This window comes from Lepisma saccharinum, chromosome 17, assembly GCF_977018435.1.
Source record: "Lepisma saccharinum chromosome 17, izLepSacc3.1, whole genome shotgun sequence".
Lineage (NCBI taxonomy): Eukaryota > Metazoa > Arthropoda > Insecta > Zygentoma > Lepismatidae > Lepisma > Lepisma saccharinum.
The window spans coordinates 3,953,394-3,976,131 of record NC_139245.1 but is presented as its reverse complement, the minus strand read 5'-3'; the positions used below and the strand labels follow the sequence as shown (position 1 = coordinate 3,976,131).

Sequence of the window (22,738 nt, the reverse complement as noted above, 5' to 3'; positions counted from 1 at the left end):
ATGGGAATGGTTCATGTTTATACTTATGCAGGGTCTATTTACATGCATACCTGTGTGTGAAGGTTGAAGTTTGTACCCCCCAAAATAGAAATCATTCACCCGCCACTAGCTATGGGTATACAGTATGTACGCTTCTCAGGGCTATCAGTTTACATGCCCCTAGACTCACTTCAAAGTTATCTAGAGCAATGGTCTTTCTTGAAAGGAACTTCAAGATTTAGGGAAACGTCAGGATATAATCCTCTTTATGGAAGAACGACAGGACACCCTTTTTTCTTACGTTTCAAGACATGTCATCCACAAGATGAGCCTCTGAAGAATTCCATTGATCCCAGGAAAACTCACCCCTTGAGGGTTCAGGACTCAAGAAAGCAAGACAAGATTCGATGAGATGGAGCGATACGTGGAACCCTTGTTCTACAAACCCTCGAGCTCATATGACATTAACATACTCCCATACTCCGCAAGCAAGGAAGAGCTGAAATACCTGAAGAATGCGACACAGATACGCGGAGGAACGTAGGGGACAAGTTAATGGAAGAAGAAAGGATTACAAGGTGAGTTGCCAACTTGTTTATGACATCCGTTCCCTCCTTGACATCCCCCTGACAGTGCTGCAATATAATGAGAATCAAAAGACCATGAATGAGCTGATCCTCTCACAGGAATGGGTGGTGGATGCTAAATTGAGAGTATGTCCGCGTCAGTTCTTGTCAGTTCTTCACTCCTCTACAGTATGATTAAAATGTTTCGAATGTGTAACCGGTACAGGTTTTCAAATGAAGCTGTAATGTGATCTGATACGAAGTGGAGGTCGGGAATATTCTTATTGCCAATTTAATGGTGTGCTTGTATGCGTGTGAGAGTCACTTCTAAGCACAAGACTTGAGGTGAACATTACGTGAGAATTTGCTACAATCATACCAATGCAGTACTATGCAGTAGTTCACATATTTTGTAGGTTTTGAAAATTTCACGAAAATTCCACTTCTTTCAAAAAACCACCATGAAATTCCAAATTATGAAAAAATATATCGGCTTTGAATTCTTTCTAGAGGATTCACGTGAATCCTTGTGTGGTTTGCCTTCGCTGTCGTCTTGATATTCTCAATACAGTAAAACGAACCCCGATAAGCCGGACTTCGCTTAATCCGGACAGGCAAAAAAAAAGCAGAATGCAAGGTTTTAAATGTGGCTAGAAGTGAACAAGAGAACTTCCAAAAGAAAAGGCAGTCAACCACTGATGAAATTCTGTTTCCCGCAAACATTGTACTGTACTGTAAGTGTATTTAGGCCTATGCCCTTTAAATACACCTTAACAAACGTGTTTTGTTGCTAGAAACGGAGTTTTAATGCACTTTCTACAGTTCTTTTAGGTTATTTCAGTTAATCCGGAAAACTTATCCCCCCATTAGTCCGGATTAACGAGGTTTTACTGTAGTTTCGGTGGGTGGTAAGCCCATTTTGCTCAAAACGTTTTGCCCTAATTTCCTTTACCGTGTATGACGATGTTGGATATGTGTTTGTTTCAAATGGGACTGAAGATACACTGAATATAACTATCCCCAATTCTTTTCTGGAAGTTGTATAATTTCTCCCTATGATTTGTAACATGTCTCCGTGGGATGTTAGGCGTCATGCTTTGGGATCTGGCTAAGGGACTCGCACAGGTTCGAGTCTCCTGAGGGAAGCGTAACAACTTTTCTCCTGAGATTTAGCCTGTGCATGGAACCCACCATCGTGAAGGAATTGGGGAGCTACGAGTGAGTAGCGTAACCCGGTCATGGAGACCTACAACGACGACTGGGGGTTCGTCGTACTGACCACACGTCGCTCCGTAACTGGTTGGATGGTCTCCCACTTCTCGGTTGCTGCGCCACGAGTTATTACTTCTGGATACGAACCATAGTAAAATGAAAAAAAGGAGATATGGTGAAAGGTAATTCGATTTTTAACTTAGAAATATAGCTTACTCGACACTGTTAAGGAAAATATTGAACAATGATTGGCTAGAGCAACACTTTCACAGTGTTCATATCAACTTGGAAGTTTCTCGCTCTACTCGTTGTTGAGATAAATGTGACCATGTAATGATCATAAGGCCAGACTTGTGCTTCAGACCAGTGGAAAAGAGCACCTTAAGTCGCAAGAGATCTAAAGACGCCGCCCAGCGAAGAGGAGGTAATCCGTCTTTGTTTCCATTCAGATTCCTTCGAAGATCCGACTTTTCTTCCAAAGAACAAAAGCATGGAGAATCTCATTTGCACTCCCCAGATAAACACTTGTACGAATCAGGGTCCCTCGCGTCCCACGTGTCCTTGTATGCAAAGTAATGCACCGCGCGGGGGAAAAGCTGAGATACAAAGTCACGCCCACCCGATCATAACTCAAACGAAAGATATGCATCATTGGTTACATGCACAGCTACTAACGGTCAAGAAGATTGATGCTTGAAATCACGAACCTGTTAGCATTATTGATCATAAACTACGAATAAGTTTTAGCAACCTGAAGCCAGATGTCACTATCATCAGCTCCTGGTCCAGAACTGTCTTGTGCAGCTGCCAAATAAAGTGTTCGGTTATCGAGCAGATTGAATTGTGCTGCTTTTACGATGTATACATTTCGACCGCACCTCAGGCTATAAGAACGTTTTAGTTATGAGTAATTTACTCATTAAAGTAATTTACTCGTTACATTTTATATGTAGGCTAAATTACACATAATTTACTAGTAATATACTTCGTGTAGAAAACCAGATTTTTACACATATAAAGAACTTACTTTCTTTCGTAAATTAGTAATGTACGAACTACTTTAATTATATTACATTTTAAACAGGCACGTATCTAGTCCGTCCGAACCAAGTGTCTCAATAATAATAATAATAATATGTTTAAATTAATATAATTAAGTCATAATTAAATTAAAAATTCATTAAAATATGTAAATTTATTAATATTGCATTTTTATTATTACATGGATCAGTAAAAAAAAATGTTATCATGCATTTATTATCTTAAGATATATACTTAAGATCGCCAGAATTTGTGTAAAAACAAGGAAATTAATGCCAAATAGATAAGGAATTGAATATTTATCTAACAATAGAAATAATGTTAGATCCAGTTGACGAAAAGTAAAGTTCCTGATTAATATTTTATGCATATTATCATGAGTAATAGTGTGCATAAATCTTCCTTGGTTCTGTCCTTCAAAGCAGGATAATGCTAGTATAATAATAATAGCTAAATATCATAATAACCCTTGCCTTCCAAGTCCATAGGAAATTAATAACCATCGTTTAGAGTTCACTCGAGTACTGAAAATTACATTTTCGTTATTTTATTTAAGTACGTTGTAAGTCTTTCGGGGGGGGGGGGCCTGAACTCCCTAAATACGTCATTGATTTTAAATTTCAGCATCCTCTTTCATGCTTATTTTATTATTATTTTACAGGCTAATAATGATGTGAATGTGAATATGTCAGCTTGTAAAATTCGAATATAAGCGCGTATTCGGAAATAATTTTTTAAAGCCTTTTTTGTTTTCTACCACTGCCAACTACCATACATAACAATAATCTTCGCAAAAAACATGTTTTCTTATATATTTTCTTTGTTTGATTCCCGTTTTTTTACGTAGTTTACGTTTTGTACGTATTATACGCTTAATTTACGGTAGAAATGTTTTTTTACGCCTAATTGTACAACCCTGCTTCGAATCTGTGCATGTGTCTCCACTGGGTTCGAACCCGGGACCCGTTGATTACAAGGCAAAAATCTTACCTCTACGACATCGTGGAGGCCCCGAACGAACAAACATGAGCGTCAAATACCCTGCACTGTTCAAAGTTGTCGTAAAATGTACAATATTTTACCGTTAAAATTTAACAGTCTGTCTGTTATTGTACAAAAACGGGACAAGGACAACCGTTCTTTGTTAGATGGCAGTGGAAATTATGGTCGACTCCTAGCTGCGATAGAATGGCAGTCATGCTATTTTTCCATCTTTCTGCCTCGATCTCGTGCTGTCGTGTTCAGTGGCATGCCCTGGATTTTCGAAAAAGAGGGTTATGTATACATTTTAGTAGAAGTCAGTCGTCATTTTACCACCTTTCACGTCTTTTTTTTTTTTTTTTCATACGTACTGGACCAAATGGAAGGTGGGCGGGCTATGACTCCCCATCCCTTTGGTACGCCACTGGTCGTATTGTTCAAATAGAAGTTAATTTCCTGCAGTGTTATAGGCCTAGCACAATTTTTCATTTCGAGTGAATGTTCTACTGTTGAAAAATTTACAATATTTTACCGTTAACAATCTGCCTGTTATTTAACATAGACGAGACATAACCGTTTTTTGAAATTTAAATTTTAATATTTTATAATGCATAAAGACAGATAATGATTATAAATTACAGTTACGTGTACTATCAATATATTTTTAAAAACTGAATCATGAAATTAAATTAATTAGGTTAATGACTTTTAATACTTCAAAACGGTCATGGTCATTTGTTAGTAGTTTCATGACAGCAGAAATTAACGGTCTCAGACTGTCACTTTTTGACACGTTAAAAGTTACCGTAAAATTTACTGTTATATTATATGGTTAAAATTTGCAGAAACGGGAGAGAACCGTTTTTATTTATTTAAAATTTGAATATTTTAATATAATTCATAAAGATAGCCAATAATTATAAATTGCAGAAACGTGCACTATAAATATATTTTAAAAAACTGAGCCGTTAAAATGACTTCAGCTATATTAACAATGCAATGTAGGCCTATGTTTTTACTTTACAAGATGTCATGGTATTTTTGTTTTTACGATGGACCGTCATTTGTCTCGTCAACTGTTTACAGTGCGCAGGGAAACCATCAAATCGAAATTCTCAGCAGACCTCGATCTGGAAATGAACACACACGCGCACATGACACCACGCTGCCTCAACCACCACGTCAAACTATGATTTACGAATAGCCCGAGCTGTAAATTGAATGATTGCGCATCTGTCGTCAACATCGTCAATCACCTGCGACTCTTCTCCAAGGGAAGACAGAGGGACTCTAAATTTACACCTAGCAGAAGAGGCTCCCACTCACTTATAGACCACACACGCACATGTACGCATAAACCGTGCGTCGCATCCAAGTTGCTTGACTTCACAGCTAATTACCACGTTGACGAGCTGCCCGATGTCAAAGAATGCACAATATTGATGATCTACCCCTTTACTGTGCACAAATGATACTTAAATTAAAAGTAGTGAGTCTTTATACAAGGGAGAGTGAAGTGAAAACGTTAATTTGTTTTTGTTTCTTATCTATTATAGTAGATTTCTGTACGTAGTGTTGCACATGTTTGCTGCATTTTAGCAGCAACTTTGAGTTAGTGCTTGTATACTTAAAGAAGAATGTCTTTGAAGTCCACGTGCAACCACTGCGAAGGCTTTTCCACCATCTGCCTGCGAACTGAGACCATTGTCGAACTTTCTTCTCCATTAGTAAACTTGCTGGTGTGGTAATAATGCTCAGAGATATTGAATTTTCATTTTCCGAGAAAATTCTGTAAGTTTTAGGCTGACGGAGGGCAAGAAGCCACTCCTCCTCAATGGTGCAAGTGTGTATAGGAGGCGCCATCTTTAAAATAACAAAAATGGCGTTTTGAAGCTCACTTGATCAGTGTTGCAGCCATGAGATTGTCTTTTAAATAACAGTTGATACCTCAGGTAAATTTGAGCTGTGTACAGTCTGTCTTGTTATTTTTGTCGGACTTTCAAGTTATTCATTTGTCTCATGTAATATATAGGCCTGTAGGGCGTTACATATATTTCGTTATGCATCATAAACCTTGAAGTGGTTAGCACAGCGCGCTACGACGAGAGGAGTCCCGGGTTCGAATCCCGGTCTGAGCATGGGTGTTCATTGTGTCAATTCATCAATTTCATCATATCATCACTCATCGTCACGATTAGCCTTAAGTGCAGAAAAGTGACGTAATAATACAAATAATAAGAAGCAGTATGTAATTGTAATGGATGAAATAGACAAAAAATAGGTCAATAAAATACAAATTCCTACACTGTAAAAAATTAGCCGTAATCTCACTGTGAACTTACCCGGCAACTGTTACGGCAGTGACGTCATTGTAAAATTACAGTTGTTCAACTGTAAAGAAAACGAACGACACCATTCACAGCAACAACAATCGGTTATCATTTTTGCATGAGCTACCCTCCGGTGGCAGTACAAATTGTTACTTGAATAGTAAACTTTATGTACTTTTATGCAAATTTATTGACGTTCTTAGTATCAATCTGCTCCCCTTATGATAATAATAAATGTTTCAGTACTAGTGTGTCATGCACGGTATTTTTAGTTTAGAGGTTATATTCTGTGTTTTAAGTGTCTCATTTACTGTGAAAATACTGCAGAATGAACTAACGTTGAAACGTCAGTACAATGTAAAAACTGACTTAAGAAATGACGGTCTGAGACCGTCAATTTCCGCTGCCATCCAATTACCGTAAATAAATTACCATAACCGTTTTTCAAGAATTGACGGTTATTATCTAGTTTAAGTAATTAAAATAATTTCAATGGCTGTTTTAAAAATATATAGTTATAGGTCTAGTATACGCAACTTCAATTTATAATCATTGCATGATAACATTTTAAAAAATTTAAATTTGAAAAACGGTTGTGTCCCGTTTTTGTAAATTAACAGGCAAACTGTTAAATTTTAACGGTAGAATATTGTCAATTTGACGGTAACTTATAACAATGGAAATTCTTACGGTGTCATCACCGTCAAGTTTTTCATAGTGTCTTAAGCGTCCGTTTGCATAAATTGATTGATTGGTTTGGTTTCGCCACTTTTGGCTAATCGAGGATGAGTGATGATATGATGAAATTGATGAAGTGACAGTCACGAAGAATACCATGCCCAGGCCGGGATTCGATGTGCTAACCACTCCGCAACGGAGGCTGGCCCATTTGCAATAAGTTGTATAAATGCAGATATTTTTTTTCACCATTCACATTGCTTGTGGATGGAAGGTTGTACAGTCACGGACATTGAAAGTTAATGGAGTTACAGCAACCCAGAAGTGTTCGTGACTGTACCATGGTAACTGAATGGACTTTAACAAGTTTTGGCTTCGAAATCGACTCTCCACACAGCGCGGAGGGATATTTCTAGAGCGCCCACCACCGCCAATAGGGTGAGGTTTTGCAGTGCCGCGTCTCTAGTACTGTTAATTGGGTGCTTAGCGTCCGGATTACCGGAACACGCTTCAATGTGCAGAAATATTCCGGGTACCGGAAGCCAGGATTGGGATGTTGAAACCCGCAGCAGCACAAAACATGTAATAACATTAGCGGGCGGCGGGGGGGAAGTCGCACTAATAACAAACAGCGGTCGCGCAAACAAATTAATCATTGCATGGAAGGGAAATTGTAATTACTTTCCGGAACAATTTCGCCCGGACTATTACGCCGGAGATTAGCGGACAAGGTTGGGATTTCGAAGTGTTTCCCCGATGCCACCAATCGCGGCCTCGAATTGCTGGCCGACAGAATCCGGAATTAACGATTTCGCCGGGAGATCTGGCGTCGAGATTATGCGTCATGAGATGTTTAGAAGCTGGGACTACTGGGTTCAGAAGTTTCATCCTCCCGCGGGCATTTATGGGAAAGCAAAGCAAGTGTTAAATGTTTTTTTGTTTTTGAAGTAAACGGGTGTGGTTTTTTCCTCTATGTTCTGGGGATTTAATATTTCATGACTAGTGAACGCATTTTAAGGTGCAGCATCCTTCCAAAAATATAGCTGTTTTGATACCGGTCGTTTGAGATTTGTATTTCAGGACATGAAATCAAGTAAAATGAACACATTTTGTTGCAACTTTTTGCACCTTTTCGTGAGATTAGCACATTTATCCCCTTTTTACTGCCTTTACAGCACCTTTTTCCTTAAAAAATGGACAGAAAAATAAATGATTTTCACTCTTCTTGAGCAGCTACATAAAATCCTATAGTCTCATCTTGTAGAGCAGAACGAGAACTATAAAATGGTATAATATAATCATTGCAGCCCGCAAAAGTTCCCAAGATAATGTAGCAAAACCCGCGAAAGAAAGCACAAACTTCGACAAAACCTATTCGGCAGAACGACAGTTCTCTCTGCGGTCCGCGCGAATTATATACATAAGGCACAGAGAAAGAGAGCATGTCCAGTTTTGGCCATCACTTCAAAATTACATTTATATGCGATGATGGTTCGTCCCATTTTAACATATGCAGGTGCCGTATGGATGCAGGCCGCACATACGCACCTGAATAAAATCCAGCGAATTCAAAATGGTGTACTTCGTTCAATAGGGGGTTATCCTCGGCTAACTACTATTGTGCAGTTACATGAAGATTTAGAAATGTTATATGTTAAAGATGTACTTAGTTACCATCGATCTAAATTATGGGACAAATTAGCTACTCATCCCAATCCTTTGATTCAACAAATTGGGAATATCAAAACTAAATACAATAGAATCGCACTTCCCTATTTATAATAGCTAATCTGACTGGCTTCTCAGAACCAGTGGTAATAGTTACCACCTTTATGTATGTATTGTCTTGTATTGTTAAATATAGTATGTATTGGGATTTTGGGGAACAGTTGAAAATGTAACCTCTTGCGACAGATGCAGAGGAATGGTTATTGTTGATTGTTAAATTTTTATTGTTGTAATTCAAATAAATAAACGACACCTGTAAATGAATCAATAAACAAGAAGCAGGTTCCCCACATGTGATGACCCCCCGACCACATTTGGTCAAAAAAAAAAAAAAAAAAAGAGCATTGAATAAATAAAGACATTGTATCAGCACCTTCTTGAAAATAATTTCAGAACCTTTTTTTTTAACTTTCCCGATCATAATTTTGCACCTTATTCATGACTATCGATAGGCACTTAAAACTCTCAAAATAGGCAGGCAAAAAAGGCATCGGAAAAATACTAATTTAATAGGCACTGAAATTGATGGACATAAACAGATTTCTCATCATTTTCCCGTATTCTAGGCACTTATGATTGAAATTGGTAACAATAGACAGCAAAACAAAAGCAATTGTGTATGCCCTGAACTAGAGTACTTTCCAAGGATGGGGAAGGGAAAAAGGCATTTTAGAGTGTACTGTGCGGTCTCTTTACTTGATACAGTCAGCAAAACATGCTGCATTGGAAGATCTCTAATGAATGATGGATTAGATCTTCGCTCTGCCATTGAATGTGTATGTAGACCGATGTGATGCATTATGCTTAATTGTTTCAGGTGCATTTTCCCTTCCAATAATTCACAATTTATGCACAATGAGATAGCGCAAAGTGATAGAATTAATTAACGGACATGATCAAAAGAAACAAAACAAACTCGAAATTTTAACAGGAATAAACATTCAACCGATTTTCATCATTTTCTCATTATAGTCATTTCGAAGCAGGTAGTTTTGACTAAAATAGGCAATATTACTATCGGAAATTACCTGATACGACTTATATACTAAATACACTAAATGTTCTTACCAAGGAACAAAAAAAAAAAGATATATTTTGAGGCAAATCCTCAGTCCATTCACGACTGAGGCGTTGGGCCTCCTCGATTGGGTAGTGGTAACGTCGTCAGCTTGTAACCAATCTCGGGTTCGATACCCGGTGGAGGCATAAATGGTTCGGATCCCTCTTTGAACTGTAGGTCTAGTCCCGATCAGCCTTCTTGTGCATAAAAAAGACTTAAAACCAAAACTCGAAAAAATCAAATGACTGCGGTGTTGTATTTTTAAAAGTTAAAATATGATCACGAAAATAAAGAAAAATACTCGTAGGTTTCATCTATATTACTACACAAGCCTCTACCACCATTCAGCAGCATTTGTGGCGGTACTGGTTCAGTGGTCGACTCACTAACTCGCTACTGCTGGCTCAGAGTCCAGAGTCATGTCATAATCTGGCCACATGGGTGTTCTGTTGAGGGTTTCTTGAACAATAACATTTAATCATCATTCATCCTAGTATGAATGGTATCGGTGGATCTTTTGTAGCTCCTTTATCGAAACGAGCGTTCACGAAACTCAACGCAGACCATCAACAAACGCTTTGCTAAGTGGCGCTTTTAAATGGCCTTGTGTGAACTAACCCTAAGATCTGTATGTGAACCGTAGCTGTATGAATACCTTACTTTACTCAGTCAATCAATCAGAAAGTGTAGAACAAAAATCGTAAGCGGTTGCTGCAAAATGCATTAAATTATAGCAGATAAACATACACAATACTAGTGCAAGAAATGCATGTACTCACCAATTGATTCTGGTACGCTGTGACAGCAGTAAATACTGATTCAGGAAAAATGAAGGTCTTGAATTCTTCTGCTTCGAGATCCGTGACGGGACTCGAACCTGCAGACTCCGACCTCTTGATGAGATGAATGCGAGGCTGGTACTTGTGCATAGAGTTCAGGACAAGCTGGAATGGAAGAATGCGTTGTGGTTAGTTTTTGCGTCATGGAAGTTTAGAATATAAATAAATTATAAACACGTTATGATAAAGCATGTTTGTTTTAAGTCGATTTATGCACAGATAAGCTAATCGGGACTGGACCTACAGTTTAAAGTGGGATCCGAACGACTATGTGCACCACCGGGTATCGAACCCGGGACCCATAAAGAAAAGTTGTTTACCACACTGATTTCTCTATATACGCTGTGAAAGTTCGATGCCATCTACAGATTTTTGATTGCCAAATGTTAAGTTACTTTTATTTTATGTATTTGGCGAAGGCTGTTGTTTTTCTTTTTCATTGAATTATCAATTTATACATTGCTATCTTACACTTTTTTAAAGGTAATATAATTAAGCCTTGTTCCCATATTAAAAACACTAAGTTGCTGACCAAGGCAGTTTATTAAGATAAAATACACTTAACAGGTAACGTTTAAACCCCGTATCAGGGTCTTCCTCAGACGAACTGCCTTGGTCAGCAACTTAGTTTTTTTAAAGGATGTTCACGTGCATAGCAAGACATTCGTATTAACAAGACACGCTTCATTCACCAACCTAATATTGCGTGTCAAATTTATATTGAATGTCTAAGCTTGGAGTTTGACAAGCATGAGCAAATATGTAAGTTCGCCAATGAGGAGTTTATTTTTATTGAGAGAAAGCCAATTTTAATATAAAAGTGTATTTTGAATACATACGGAACGAAGTACAAGTTCAAAAATATTTCGCAAACTTTATCACTTATGTATTTGAAATATAAGATTATCACATTACCATCTAATAGCAAATATTTAAACAAAAATTTATCTGACAATTGTAATTCCATTATGATTACCGTTGATCATGCAGGTTTGCTTTAATATCTTGCTCTTTATCCTACGAACAGTGCTTCTTCACCCATTCCTAAGATATTGTGCTCCATTTTCTCAAGCCGGAAGGAAACTTAGGAAATATTACAAGAGTCAAATGAAAGCCTTAAAAGTCCAGACTATATACACCTCAAATTTACATTAGTTATCAACTGTTATTTGCAAAACGACCTCAAAGGACTGCAACACTAATCAAATGAGCTTCAAAACCCCATTTTTGTTATTTTAAAGATGGCGCCTCCTTAGGGTTACCACATCGCTATGAGGGAAAAGTAGGACATGCTGTCCCAAAATGTAGGACACAAAACATTCGCAATAAATAATACAGAACGTGTTAGAAAGTAATACAAAATATACACTTTTCAGGTTTTAAAAATATGATTTCTTAATGAATTCTCAAATGCAAAATTTCCAAATTTGAATCAATACTACACAATACATTTCTTATTAACTGATATTTCTCAGAGGGGCCATTTTTAAAAAAAAAAAAAAAATCTCATGACTCCGTTGTGCTGATGGTAAGTACTCTCTTATTATGACCTGTAATGGCAAACAAATATTCTGCAATTACCGTAACTTAAAATGGTTCCAGAAATTTCATCTAGGGTAGTTTCTAGTTCAATAACTTGGCATCATCAGAATGTGGCCCCAATATTTTGTTCATAAATTTCTTCAGTTTTTGTTCCAGCAGAAACTTTTATTTTCTTTTTGGGCAATGAGTGAATCAAAAGAAATCTCCCTATTGACTTTGGAAGCGCAGTCCATAGACTTGTAACTTCCATAATTTCTCTTTGTTTAGCTGAAACACGTATTTTTCCTAATTAATATTAATTACGTGACGCTCAAAATGTAGGACATTTATGATATTTTTCAAATTCCTTCCCGACGGCGGACATAAGGCTAAAATGTTGGACACGTCCGGTAAAAACCGGACGTCTGGTAACCCTACGCCTCCTGTACACTCTTGCACCAGTGAAGAGGTGTGGTTTCTTTCCCTCTGTCAGCCTAAAACTTACAGAAATTTCTCTGCAACTGAAAATTCAATATCTCTTTTTACTAATGGAGGAGAAAGTTTGACAATGGCCTCAGTTCGCAGGCAGATGGGTGGAAAGGCCTTCGCAGTGGCTCATAAGTGACTGCACATAGATTCCAAAGACTTATTCTTCTTAAGGTATGCAGACACTAACTCAAAGTTGATAATATATGTAGATCAGCAATAGGTCTGTGCTAAAATGCAGCAAACTTGTGCAATCCTACATACAGAAATCGACTAGATAAAAAACAAAAACAAATGAAGGTTTTAATTTCACTCTCCCTTGTAGTTTTCGTTCAAGATTATCTCGAGAAGCAGTGGACAGAAAATTCTTTAATTTTACCAGAACACTGAGTGAGAATTTCTGTCCTGATCCATTGTTTGAAATTTTTAATTACGATATATACTATCTGAAAAATACTTATTTAATTTTATTGGCAACAATGAAGTAGCGTCTCGAGATAAGGGTTGGGAAAAATTGAAAAAGTCCACCAAGATAATTCATTTCTCTGAACCCATATAAAATTCCTTCTTCAGACAATATTTATCAGATTCTTGAAATGGAATGGAGAAAAATGATTTGATATACTACTTACATGTCCATGCTTGTCCATTTCGTTGTTGGTGAGTTTGACCTTCTCGAAGGAGACGACCTGCTTCTTGAGCTGCTCCCCCGTGAAGGGGGAGTCGGGGTGCAGGTACAGCCTGCAGGGGGCCGGGGGGTCCGCCTTCCCCGCCACCAGCCACGAGGACCGGTGGTAGGCGTAGCGGTACCTTTTGTTGTCCACGGGCACGATGTCCATGAGCACGGCGTAACGCTGCTCCGGCCTCAACCCCGTGAACGACACCCTCAGCGTAGGGAACATCCGCCTGCAACAATGCAGAAATCATTGAACGTGAGAACAGCAATCACTATGTCAGGAAATGAAAATCACAGTTACATTGTCACAAAAACATTAATATCTACTTTCAAAATCTTTCCAAGAACATTTTTGCACTTTATAATTCGTCGGATGAAAACCAGAGGAACGTAACTCCAAGAATGCTTTCTTACAGTTTTGTTCAAATAGACCCATTTGAAGAGTTCTTTTTGGAGTAATACCTCCACTTCTAATCCTTATCAGTAAGGTAGTCACGTATTTCCAATTGACTGATTCTTTTTAAGACTAACTAACTCTCTAGCCTTGGTTATGGCTGCCGCAACACAAGCCTTCCATCTGTCCCTATCCAGGTCAATCCAATCTTTTCCATCCTTACCGATTTCCATTAGGTCCATATCAACATTATCCCTCCATCTTCACGTTGGCCTTCCTACAGGTCTCTTACCATCAGGTTTCCGATAGGAATCCTGTAAACCCTTCTTTCCTCTCCCATTCGTGCCACATGGCCTGCCCACCTAAGTCTTATTGATTTAATCATTCTAATAATAGCTGGAGAGGAATACAAATTGTACAGTTCGACATTATAAGTAACCTTCTCCACTCACCTGTCTCCTCGTCTCTTTTAAGTCCAAATATTTTGAGAGTCATACGTATTGATAAGAATACATTATTTCCCTCTCTCCTGTAAATTTCATAAATTGAAGCTACGTTCCTCTGGTTCCCACACGAGCAACTTAGGCCATCTTCCCATGTTTACCCTATCTTCGATAATACTTCTACTGAAAAACTTGGCGTTGTGTAACGAAGATGTTAGCATTATGATGTGGACTCTTCAGTTGTAAGGATCCCACTTGCTATGTTAATGCTATAGTCCGCGAGGTGATAGAATGAAGGAGAACCCAAGCGTGGATGCAATATTGTGTCTTTGTTGATTTACCCTCTGTCATAAACCGCCTTTGGATTAGTCAATTGAATCAAGTATCTCTGGGGCCTCCCCGATGGCGCAGTGGTAGCGTCTTCTCCTTGTAATCAAGGGGTCCCGGGTTCGATACCCGGTGGAGGCACAAGTGGTTCGGATTCCACTTTAAACTGTAGGTCCAGTCCCGATTAGCCTTACTGTGCATAAAGTGGACTTAAAACAACAAATCAATCAATCAATCAATCAAGTATCTCTGGAAGACAGAAATCTTTCCAGGAACGTACCAACCCTCTATTGCTAAGCTGTTGTGTCTGGTTGAACAATGCAGACCACAACGAAACTATGGGACATGCCACGTAGAAACGTAAGGAGGAAATTGGACGAAATATGAATGAAATAAACTTTTTCTCGATGTTGCGAAGTCATAATTTAGATCAATGAAGATCTCAGGGGAGGTTCCCCCACCAACCCGCGCTCCACTCCTGTAACGCCACACCATTTCCAAGATTCCTGGACGAGAAACATAGATATGTACTACATAGTAAGGAAACCAGGCTATATTCAAATTCTTAAGCTTTCTCAATTTCTTCGGGCGCCCACTATCTTCCAGTCACCTTGTCAGCTTCGTAAAAGACCTTTCACGATATCGGAAAAACATCTATACAACCAGCATGCTTTACGTCCTATCCAATCACTGCAATTAGAACACGGAAAAGCTTATTTGTCCCGGCATCGCTTTACAGGAAAAGACTTTCCAGTCTTGATACATCCGCTTGTGGATGTCGGCATCCTTCAGTCCCTTCAAATCCCTTTTCAGATAGGCTTTCCGCATATAGCATTCATAATCACCCCCTCGTGCTATGATAGGCAGAATATTTGTCCCGTCCTTACGACTTCTGATTCTCGCTTGTTCGATGCCAACAATACTTTCCACGGCTCGTTGGGAAACCTTATTGTTGCACCTTGGAAGATCACGAGGGAAGAAGACGAACAATGCCAATTTTCATTGTTGGCCGTTGTTTGGATGTCATGTCGACAGCCAGTCACTTAGGAATTGTCACGTTCTTTCTGGAAAATCCCAGCAATTTATCCACGGATAGTTTATCACAGAGATTTGCCGACCCTTGCGTCCGGATAGTGCGCAAGAATCTGCATAGACAGCGACAATAGAAACAATTTCGATCAAGATCGTGTTGGAACATGGCTGCCTGTGTGGCCAGGAATGACTGGAACGCCAAGATGCAAATGTTGAATGAAAGCACAGTTTCTTAGCGATGCTTCAGGAACAATGGGACACCTCGGTAGAAAGTGTCCTTCAAGGGACAACCAATAAGGAATACCCCCACGGTGTCAACTCTGGAAGTATTATCAATGCCGGCATCCATTATGCTAATGAAGCCTTTTTATCGTCTGCTTGTTGCTGTGTGGTCTAACGAAGCAGCTTTCAAACCTCTTGTAGGCATTAGTTTACTCCTGCCGTGTACATCACCGATCCATGAAAGGGCTTGTGCTTTGGAAAAGAAGAAAAAAACACTATCTGATGTGGAACGGTGGTTTGCCTAGCGATAGCTACGCAAAAGAGTAGAGTTTCAAATACTCAGAAGCGGTCTATAGCGTTGTAGCCTCAACGCCGCCTCAATCAGTACAAAGTATGGATGGTTGTACTCTCTATATTTCATTAGACATAATCCTTTTCTCTTCGCGCCACATTTTCCCTCCACTATCAAGCGCGCCAACGCAAAAACTAATTGGCTAACACCTGAAAGCATTCAATTGGCTCTTGGTTCACGTGCTGCCATTACGTAAAGAGTTTGGCGGGAATAGAATAAAGTTATACCTTACGGACTACGTACCACTACATCATTTTGTGGATTAAAATTGAAAATATTTTTGTGGTGGCAACATTGCAGTATATTTCTAACAATAGATGCACGCTACTTGAGTATTGTCTTGATATCATTAAATTTATCATATTTTCACCATTCAAGAACTATCGTTGAACTTGAGGGGGGTCTATCAGAAGCTCATTACCATATCAAGCCCATTCTCTATTAAGCATTAGAGAAACCTAGAATAGTCATCTGATAATTACTAGTAAGGCACTTCCCAAATATAGTAAAGGACTCGCGTACTGTCGACGTGGCCTTTGGCCACGTCTTGTACGCTCGCATGCGTGACCTTCGGCCACGTTGTGATCGCAATTATGTTTTAGATGGGGTTCCTCAATGATCTTAATGACTTTGAAAATGTCTGTATGTTGTATTGGATGATGGGGAACATGTCTACAAGTTCGCTAATTTGAAAAGTTTAGAAAGTAACTTTATGTGTGTATGGGCTCTAATAAGGTACAAATATTCAAACTATTATTGTCTATTTTCTTAATAATGAACTGAGTAAGTAATAACCGTTTCAAGATAAGTAGTTGGATGTTTTACTTAATCGAATTCAATAGCGACTAAATTGAGAATGCAATATTTACGTACTTTGTTATTTTCACATTTTTGAACGTAATTGGATAATAACTGTTTTCCGTCATTCCCCTCAAATTCCTACCTTGCCTCTGTAATAAAATTCTGATGCTCGTATTTTGAAATTCGAAAAGTCTAGCATAATTCCCTTACAGTAGTTTTCGGGGTGAAAATAAACTTTCTTTAAGTTCCCTAGCAACGTCCGTTTCCATGGACAACAACAGGCACGGCAAGCTCTAAGGAATTGCATGTCATTATACCCCCTAAATATTTAGTTAAAACAAGCACGATGTAGATATTTACGCATTTAGTATAACAATATATACGTAATTGTATCTGGGCTGAAACGTCTTATCATGTAGATGTCACCCTTGTTTCATGCACCTTTTCAAAACCATGAGTTCATTCATCTGTGTTCTATTGATCTGTGAGAAATATAATGTATCTCGACAATTAAGAATTGAAGGAAACAATGTGTGCTGCAAAAAATGCCCGTGGAAACGGTTGCTAAGGACATGAAAAAAGGGCATTTTCACCCTTAAGGAAGGGCCGATTGAGCGATTTTTTAATTTTCTCGGTCTTTTGGGACGATTTCAGGGGGGGTCGTAATCGGGCGTTTTTCGCCTCCGGGGCTTCCTTCATGGAGAACATTTATGTCAGTGAGTGAGTGAGTGGTGGGATTGGGGCTATATATATATTGGATAAAAAGCTCTTGTGCTGAAAATACGAATATTCGTTGTTGTGTTGGTATGTTTGGGAGTTTAAAGCAGAAAGAAAAATGTGAAAGAAAGAATGTAATCTTATTGTGTTAAACCTTTAACAAATTACAGAAAAATATCATTTTGGGGCATGGTTCCCGTACGAAAGGTCAATTCTGTTCAACTTTAAATTGCTTAATTGAAATTTTTGATTTGTAGAGAAATGCAGGAATGAGGTGTGAATAAAAATAGCAGTTACGTTGCTCAATTTATCAAATTTATATAAACTTGTGTATGAAATCACCTTTATTCGCAACAGAAAATATCATTTAAATGCAATCGAGAATAAGAATGTATATAGAGATTATCACATTCCGAAAACCAAAGGTCTTGAGATCAAAATGCCGACTACCCATGGAAATAAATGATCATATTGTAAAATTTTGTTAGTCTGCGTCAATTTTTCAACATTTTCAAATCCTATTTTATTCCAGCAACGGTAAGTTCACAACGTTGACTTGTAACCAGTGATGTGCGTCTACGCGTAAACAACGATAGTCTACATTCTACACGTATACTATACACGTATACACTTAGATTACGTAATCTACGTAAGCAACAGGGCGAAAGGTGATAACTTAGCAAAGGGCATCGTGGAATTTAAACAAAATTATACTGCGTATCAATTGCTGATGTGTGAAGAAAACTTTTCATACTCTTTCTTCCAAATTCGAACAATTTCTCACCTAGGAAGAAACCTAACATAGGAAATATTCTAGTGTTTTATGGGGAAAATACCCCTCTTACCTCACGACTGCCATCTGTTGTTGTTTTTTGCATACTATTTATTTTCTTCCATAGTTGATAATAGAAGAGAAGAGAAATTTTGTTGTAAATAGGATTCTTTTCATTTCGTTAGGAACCAATGTAGTTGAAAATGTCACTTTCCTTTCATGAAAGCCTTGAAAATTAATTTCAATGCACTTTAGATTGTCTACGTAGTCTATGTAAACTGTAGTATACGCGCAGATTACGTGTAGACAACGCATGTAGACGTAAACTTATAGTCTACGGCACATCAATGCTTGTAACCGTATAAGTAAGATGTAAATGTGTAATGGTTAGAGATGTTCATATTCAAAAATTGAGAAACAAGTGATAAACGTTACACTGCCGTGATGCGAAACATTGATAATTAAATCTAGCGTTTAGTTAATCATTTTCTAGCCATTCTGGGTTCCCACCGACATAACTCTGAATTAGCCACTGATATAGATTCAGAACTAAAGTCTACACACGAATAGCAACAATAGAGCAGCGCACATATTTCACATCTATAAATCGGGGTCTATATGATTCTCTTTGAAAAATCAGATTTGCTACGTAAAAAAGAATTCTAGAAACAGACCACCTAATAAAAATGTCACTCTGACGAAAAATGAATCAATTAGATGTTATGACACCTCGTTGCGTGACGTTTCAGAATAAAGTTAGAGATAATGTGACAACTCCACAAAATTTCTCGCGTGATATTTCGGAATGTAGTTGCATTTTATGAAACCCCAATAAATTAATCGCGTGATATTTTACAATGAAGTTAAGTTACTATACATATTATGCCACTTGACTAAATTGCCAACGAGATATTTCAGATTGCGGCCTGCACATTTATGGCATGCAACTAAATTGCTTGTGCGTGCTATTTCTTTATTTAAAGTAATGTTGGTGCTTCATCTTGAACGATTCTTCCCCACGATCTGTCCGGATGGAATCCTTTACGTTGGCGACCTGGAAATTGAAACCATTTTCAACGTGCAGTCAGTGACGGCGGTTAGAGGGGGTGGCAAGTGAGGGCAGTTGTCCCCCACTTGTTGCAACTTTTGCCTCCGCACTATGTTAAACACGAGGGAAAGGAAGCTGTCTTCCCCCCCCCCCAGTTTTAGCACCTTGCCCCCCATGTTTTGGAACACAATCGCCGCCACTATACTTTCAGTATATGCCGCATGGAAGTCTTCAAAAATGCCAATTTCATCTTAAATCGCTTCGGTTTTCCTTGTTTATTTCTCTATTAATGCACGTGTCTTTCCCTTATCCTCCTTATAATCGAGACAATGAGGATTAAATAGGCGAGATAAACCGTGGCATTTAGTCTAAAGAGGCAGGAAAGCAACTTAGAATAAGAGAACTAGGATTAGAAAATAGACGAGACATCAAACAACTGAACGCCCATTCATGCTGATGCCCCGGCAGTGATGTGCGTCTACGCGTAAACAACGATAGTCTACATTCTACACGTAGACTATTTTATACACGTAGAAGACGTAATCTATGTAAACAACATGGCGAAAGGTGATAAATTAGCAAAGGACGCCGTGGAATTAAAAGAAAATTATACTGCGTATCAGTTGCTGATGTGTGAGGAGAACTTTTCATACTCTTTCTTCCAAATTCGAACGATTTCTCACCTAGGAAGAAACCTAATCTAGGAAATATTCTAGTGTTTTATGGGAAGGAGACCACTCTTGCCTCACAACTGCCATCTGTTGTTTTTTGCATACTATTTATCTTCTTCTATAGTTGATGATAGAAGAGAAGAGAAATTTTGTTGTAAATAGGATTCTTTTCATTTCGTTAGGAACCAATATAGTTGAAAATGTCACTTTCCCTTCATGAAACCCTTGAAAATTAATTTTAAGGCACTTTAGATTGTCTACGTAGTCTATGTAAACTACAACCCAATGTAATCTACGCGTATATTACGTGTAGACAACGCATGTAGACGTAAACTTATAGCACTGAACGAAAAGGCTGAAGTTTTCATTGAGACATAGTTTTTACATATGTATAAATTACGGCCAGACACTGCACTACAGTAAATATAAATGTAACAATCGCTACCTAATGATAGAATGACGATGAAGATAACGAAAAACAGGAATTAGTCTGTGTTTCGAACTTGACATCTTTAAGATTACGGAATCGGTATGCTGTAACTATATGGTACTGTGTTTATGTGCAAGACAAGTTCAGTATATGAAGATAATCATGCTTTCGATTGTGCTGGGTTATTTGTCGAACTAATATAGGGGTGGTTTAGACAGAAAATTTAGAATCATATTCACTAATTACCTAAGCAAAAGCATTCTGCTGCTGAAATAATAGAAATACAGATTAAAATCAAAATAAGTAAATAAGAAAGAAAATCATGTACACCCATTATTTGTGCAGTGGGATCCATGAGTATTACCGTGTAAATTGTCCATCATCATGTTCGTGCACTTTATTTGACCCAATAAGAGCTTCAAGAATTAAAAGAAAACTCAAAACAAGCTGTTGACAACTTCTGCACCAGCATACATGAAAATCCATCGCTTAAAAACACACAGGATGGAAGAAAAAAAATATGTAAATAATAGTCATGGACAATTTGCACGGTAATACTCATGGATCCCACTGTACATACATAATTTACAGGAAGGTAATCAAAGAACCCAAAATGTGTAAACTGATATAAATATGTTGATTTGACTCAGACACATGTGAAATGACTTAATGTACTTTGTCTTTAATATAATAATGTACTTTATAATTTTATGTATATGGTTGAGTGCAAGAAAAGACTTTGTACGGCCTTAACTCCGCCATTTAAAACAAGGCGTTAATAATAAATAAATAAATAATAAACATATCAAACTGTACACTTGTGCTGCATCAAAATACGCACGGAAATGCACCAAAGGGTACTTCTATCAGCTGATGCACCAAGAATACATTTAATTTGAACACTTCAACCATGATCATTTTAAATAAACCGAAATTACAACTTTAACTTTGTAAATTGAAGCACCAAACGTACGTCAACCTTTGATACATCATGAGTTCTGCGTGTAAGAGAAATGTTCGTGAACCAGGAACAATTTTTTTACGATTCTGCGCACCAGTACATCCAAAAGGATACATTTTTTGGAAGTTCACTAGTACCCATGACTGAATACACAGAATTCGAAATACATCAAATCAAGATTGATGCAGATCTGATGCATCAATGGGCACAATTAAGCATGTAATTAGGTTTCTTTGAAATAGACCTTCTCAACTGATGCATTTTTTAGAGCATCACACAGGGCAGCAGCAGATTAAAGTGCAATTCGATTAATTTCTCTGTGTAGTTTACTATTCATGATGGGTTAAAACAAGGAGATGCATTATCTCCATTGCTCTTTAATTTTGTCTTAGAATATGCTGTAAGGAAGGTAAAAGAAACTAAAGAAGGACTAAAATTAAATGGTGTGACTCAGTTGTTAGCATATGCAGATGATGTAGACTTACTGGGGGATGATGTGAATACAATTAAGAATAATGCTAAAATATTTTTCAAAACTGCTAAAGAGATAGGTTTGGAAGTTAACAAAGAGAAAACTAAATATATGCTTACAGGCCGAAACCAAGTGTTAGGTAATAATCAAAATCTAATTATTGATAACAACTCGTTTGAACCAGTTTCCAAATTCAAATACTTAGGAGTAATATTAACAAATGAAAATTATATTAAAGAGGAAATAAAAAGTAGGCTTAATTCAGGAAATGCATGTTACTTCTCTCTTCATAAACTTTTGTCTTCTCGTTTAATATCTAAGAAACTAAAGGTTAAAATATACAAAACAGTAATTTTGCCTGTAGTATTATATGGATGTGAAACTTGGTCCCTTACATTGAAAGAGGAACATAAATTGAGAGTATTTGAAAATAAAATCCTTAGGAAAATCTTTGGACCTAAAAGGGATGAGGAGACAGGTGAGTGGAGAAGGTTACATAATTTAGAACTACATAATTTGTACTCATGTCCAGATATTATTAGAATAATTAAATCAAGAAGACTTAGATGGGCAGGCCATGTGGCACGAATGGGAGAGGAAAGAAGAGTTTACAGGATTCTTGTTGGGAAACCAGATGGTAAGAGACCTGTAGGAAGGCCAAGACGAAGATGGAGGGACAACGTTGAGATGGACCTAAAGGAAATCGGTAGGGATGGAAAAGAATAGAATAGAATTTATTTCCAGTATGAGCCTTACAGCTATACATACCATACAAGTTAAAAATTTTCGTGCACTTTCCCTACACCCTTCCTCCTTTTAGACTGCTTCCACCTTCACACTGCTTGGGAGTTCACAAACACTATTTCACTTCAAATCTTTCCCTATACTTGCACTGTTACCTGAGTGGTTCCTAAATTTTCTCAAATATATTTATTACTTTATTTATTTGGTACCCTCCCCCCTTTCACACATGTTCGCTGTCCCCACTGAGCTTCTTTG

At 37.8% G+C, this 22,738-nt stretch overlaps 1 protein-coding gene across 1 annotated transcript in view; it reads right to left on the bottom strand.

Moving 5' to 3' along the window:
- LOC146001478 (T-box transcription factor TBX20-like) overlaps positions 1–22,738 on the bottom strand; it is a 162,080-nt gene that overhangs the window by 35,290 nt on the left and 104,052 nt on the right. The window contains exons 3-4 of the mRNA XM_083138842.1: positions 13,054–13,327; positions 10,355–10,519 (exon numbers count right to left, since the gene is read on the bottom strand). Coding sequence (XP_082994968.1) covers positions 10,355–10,519; positions 13,054–13,327 — 439 coding nt within the window. The remainder of the gene's footprint in view (positions 1–10,354; positions 10,520–13,053; positions 13,328–22,738) is intronic.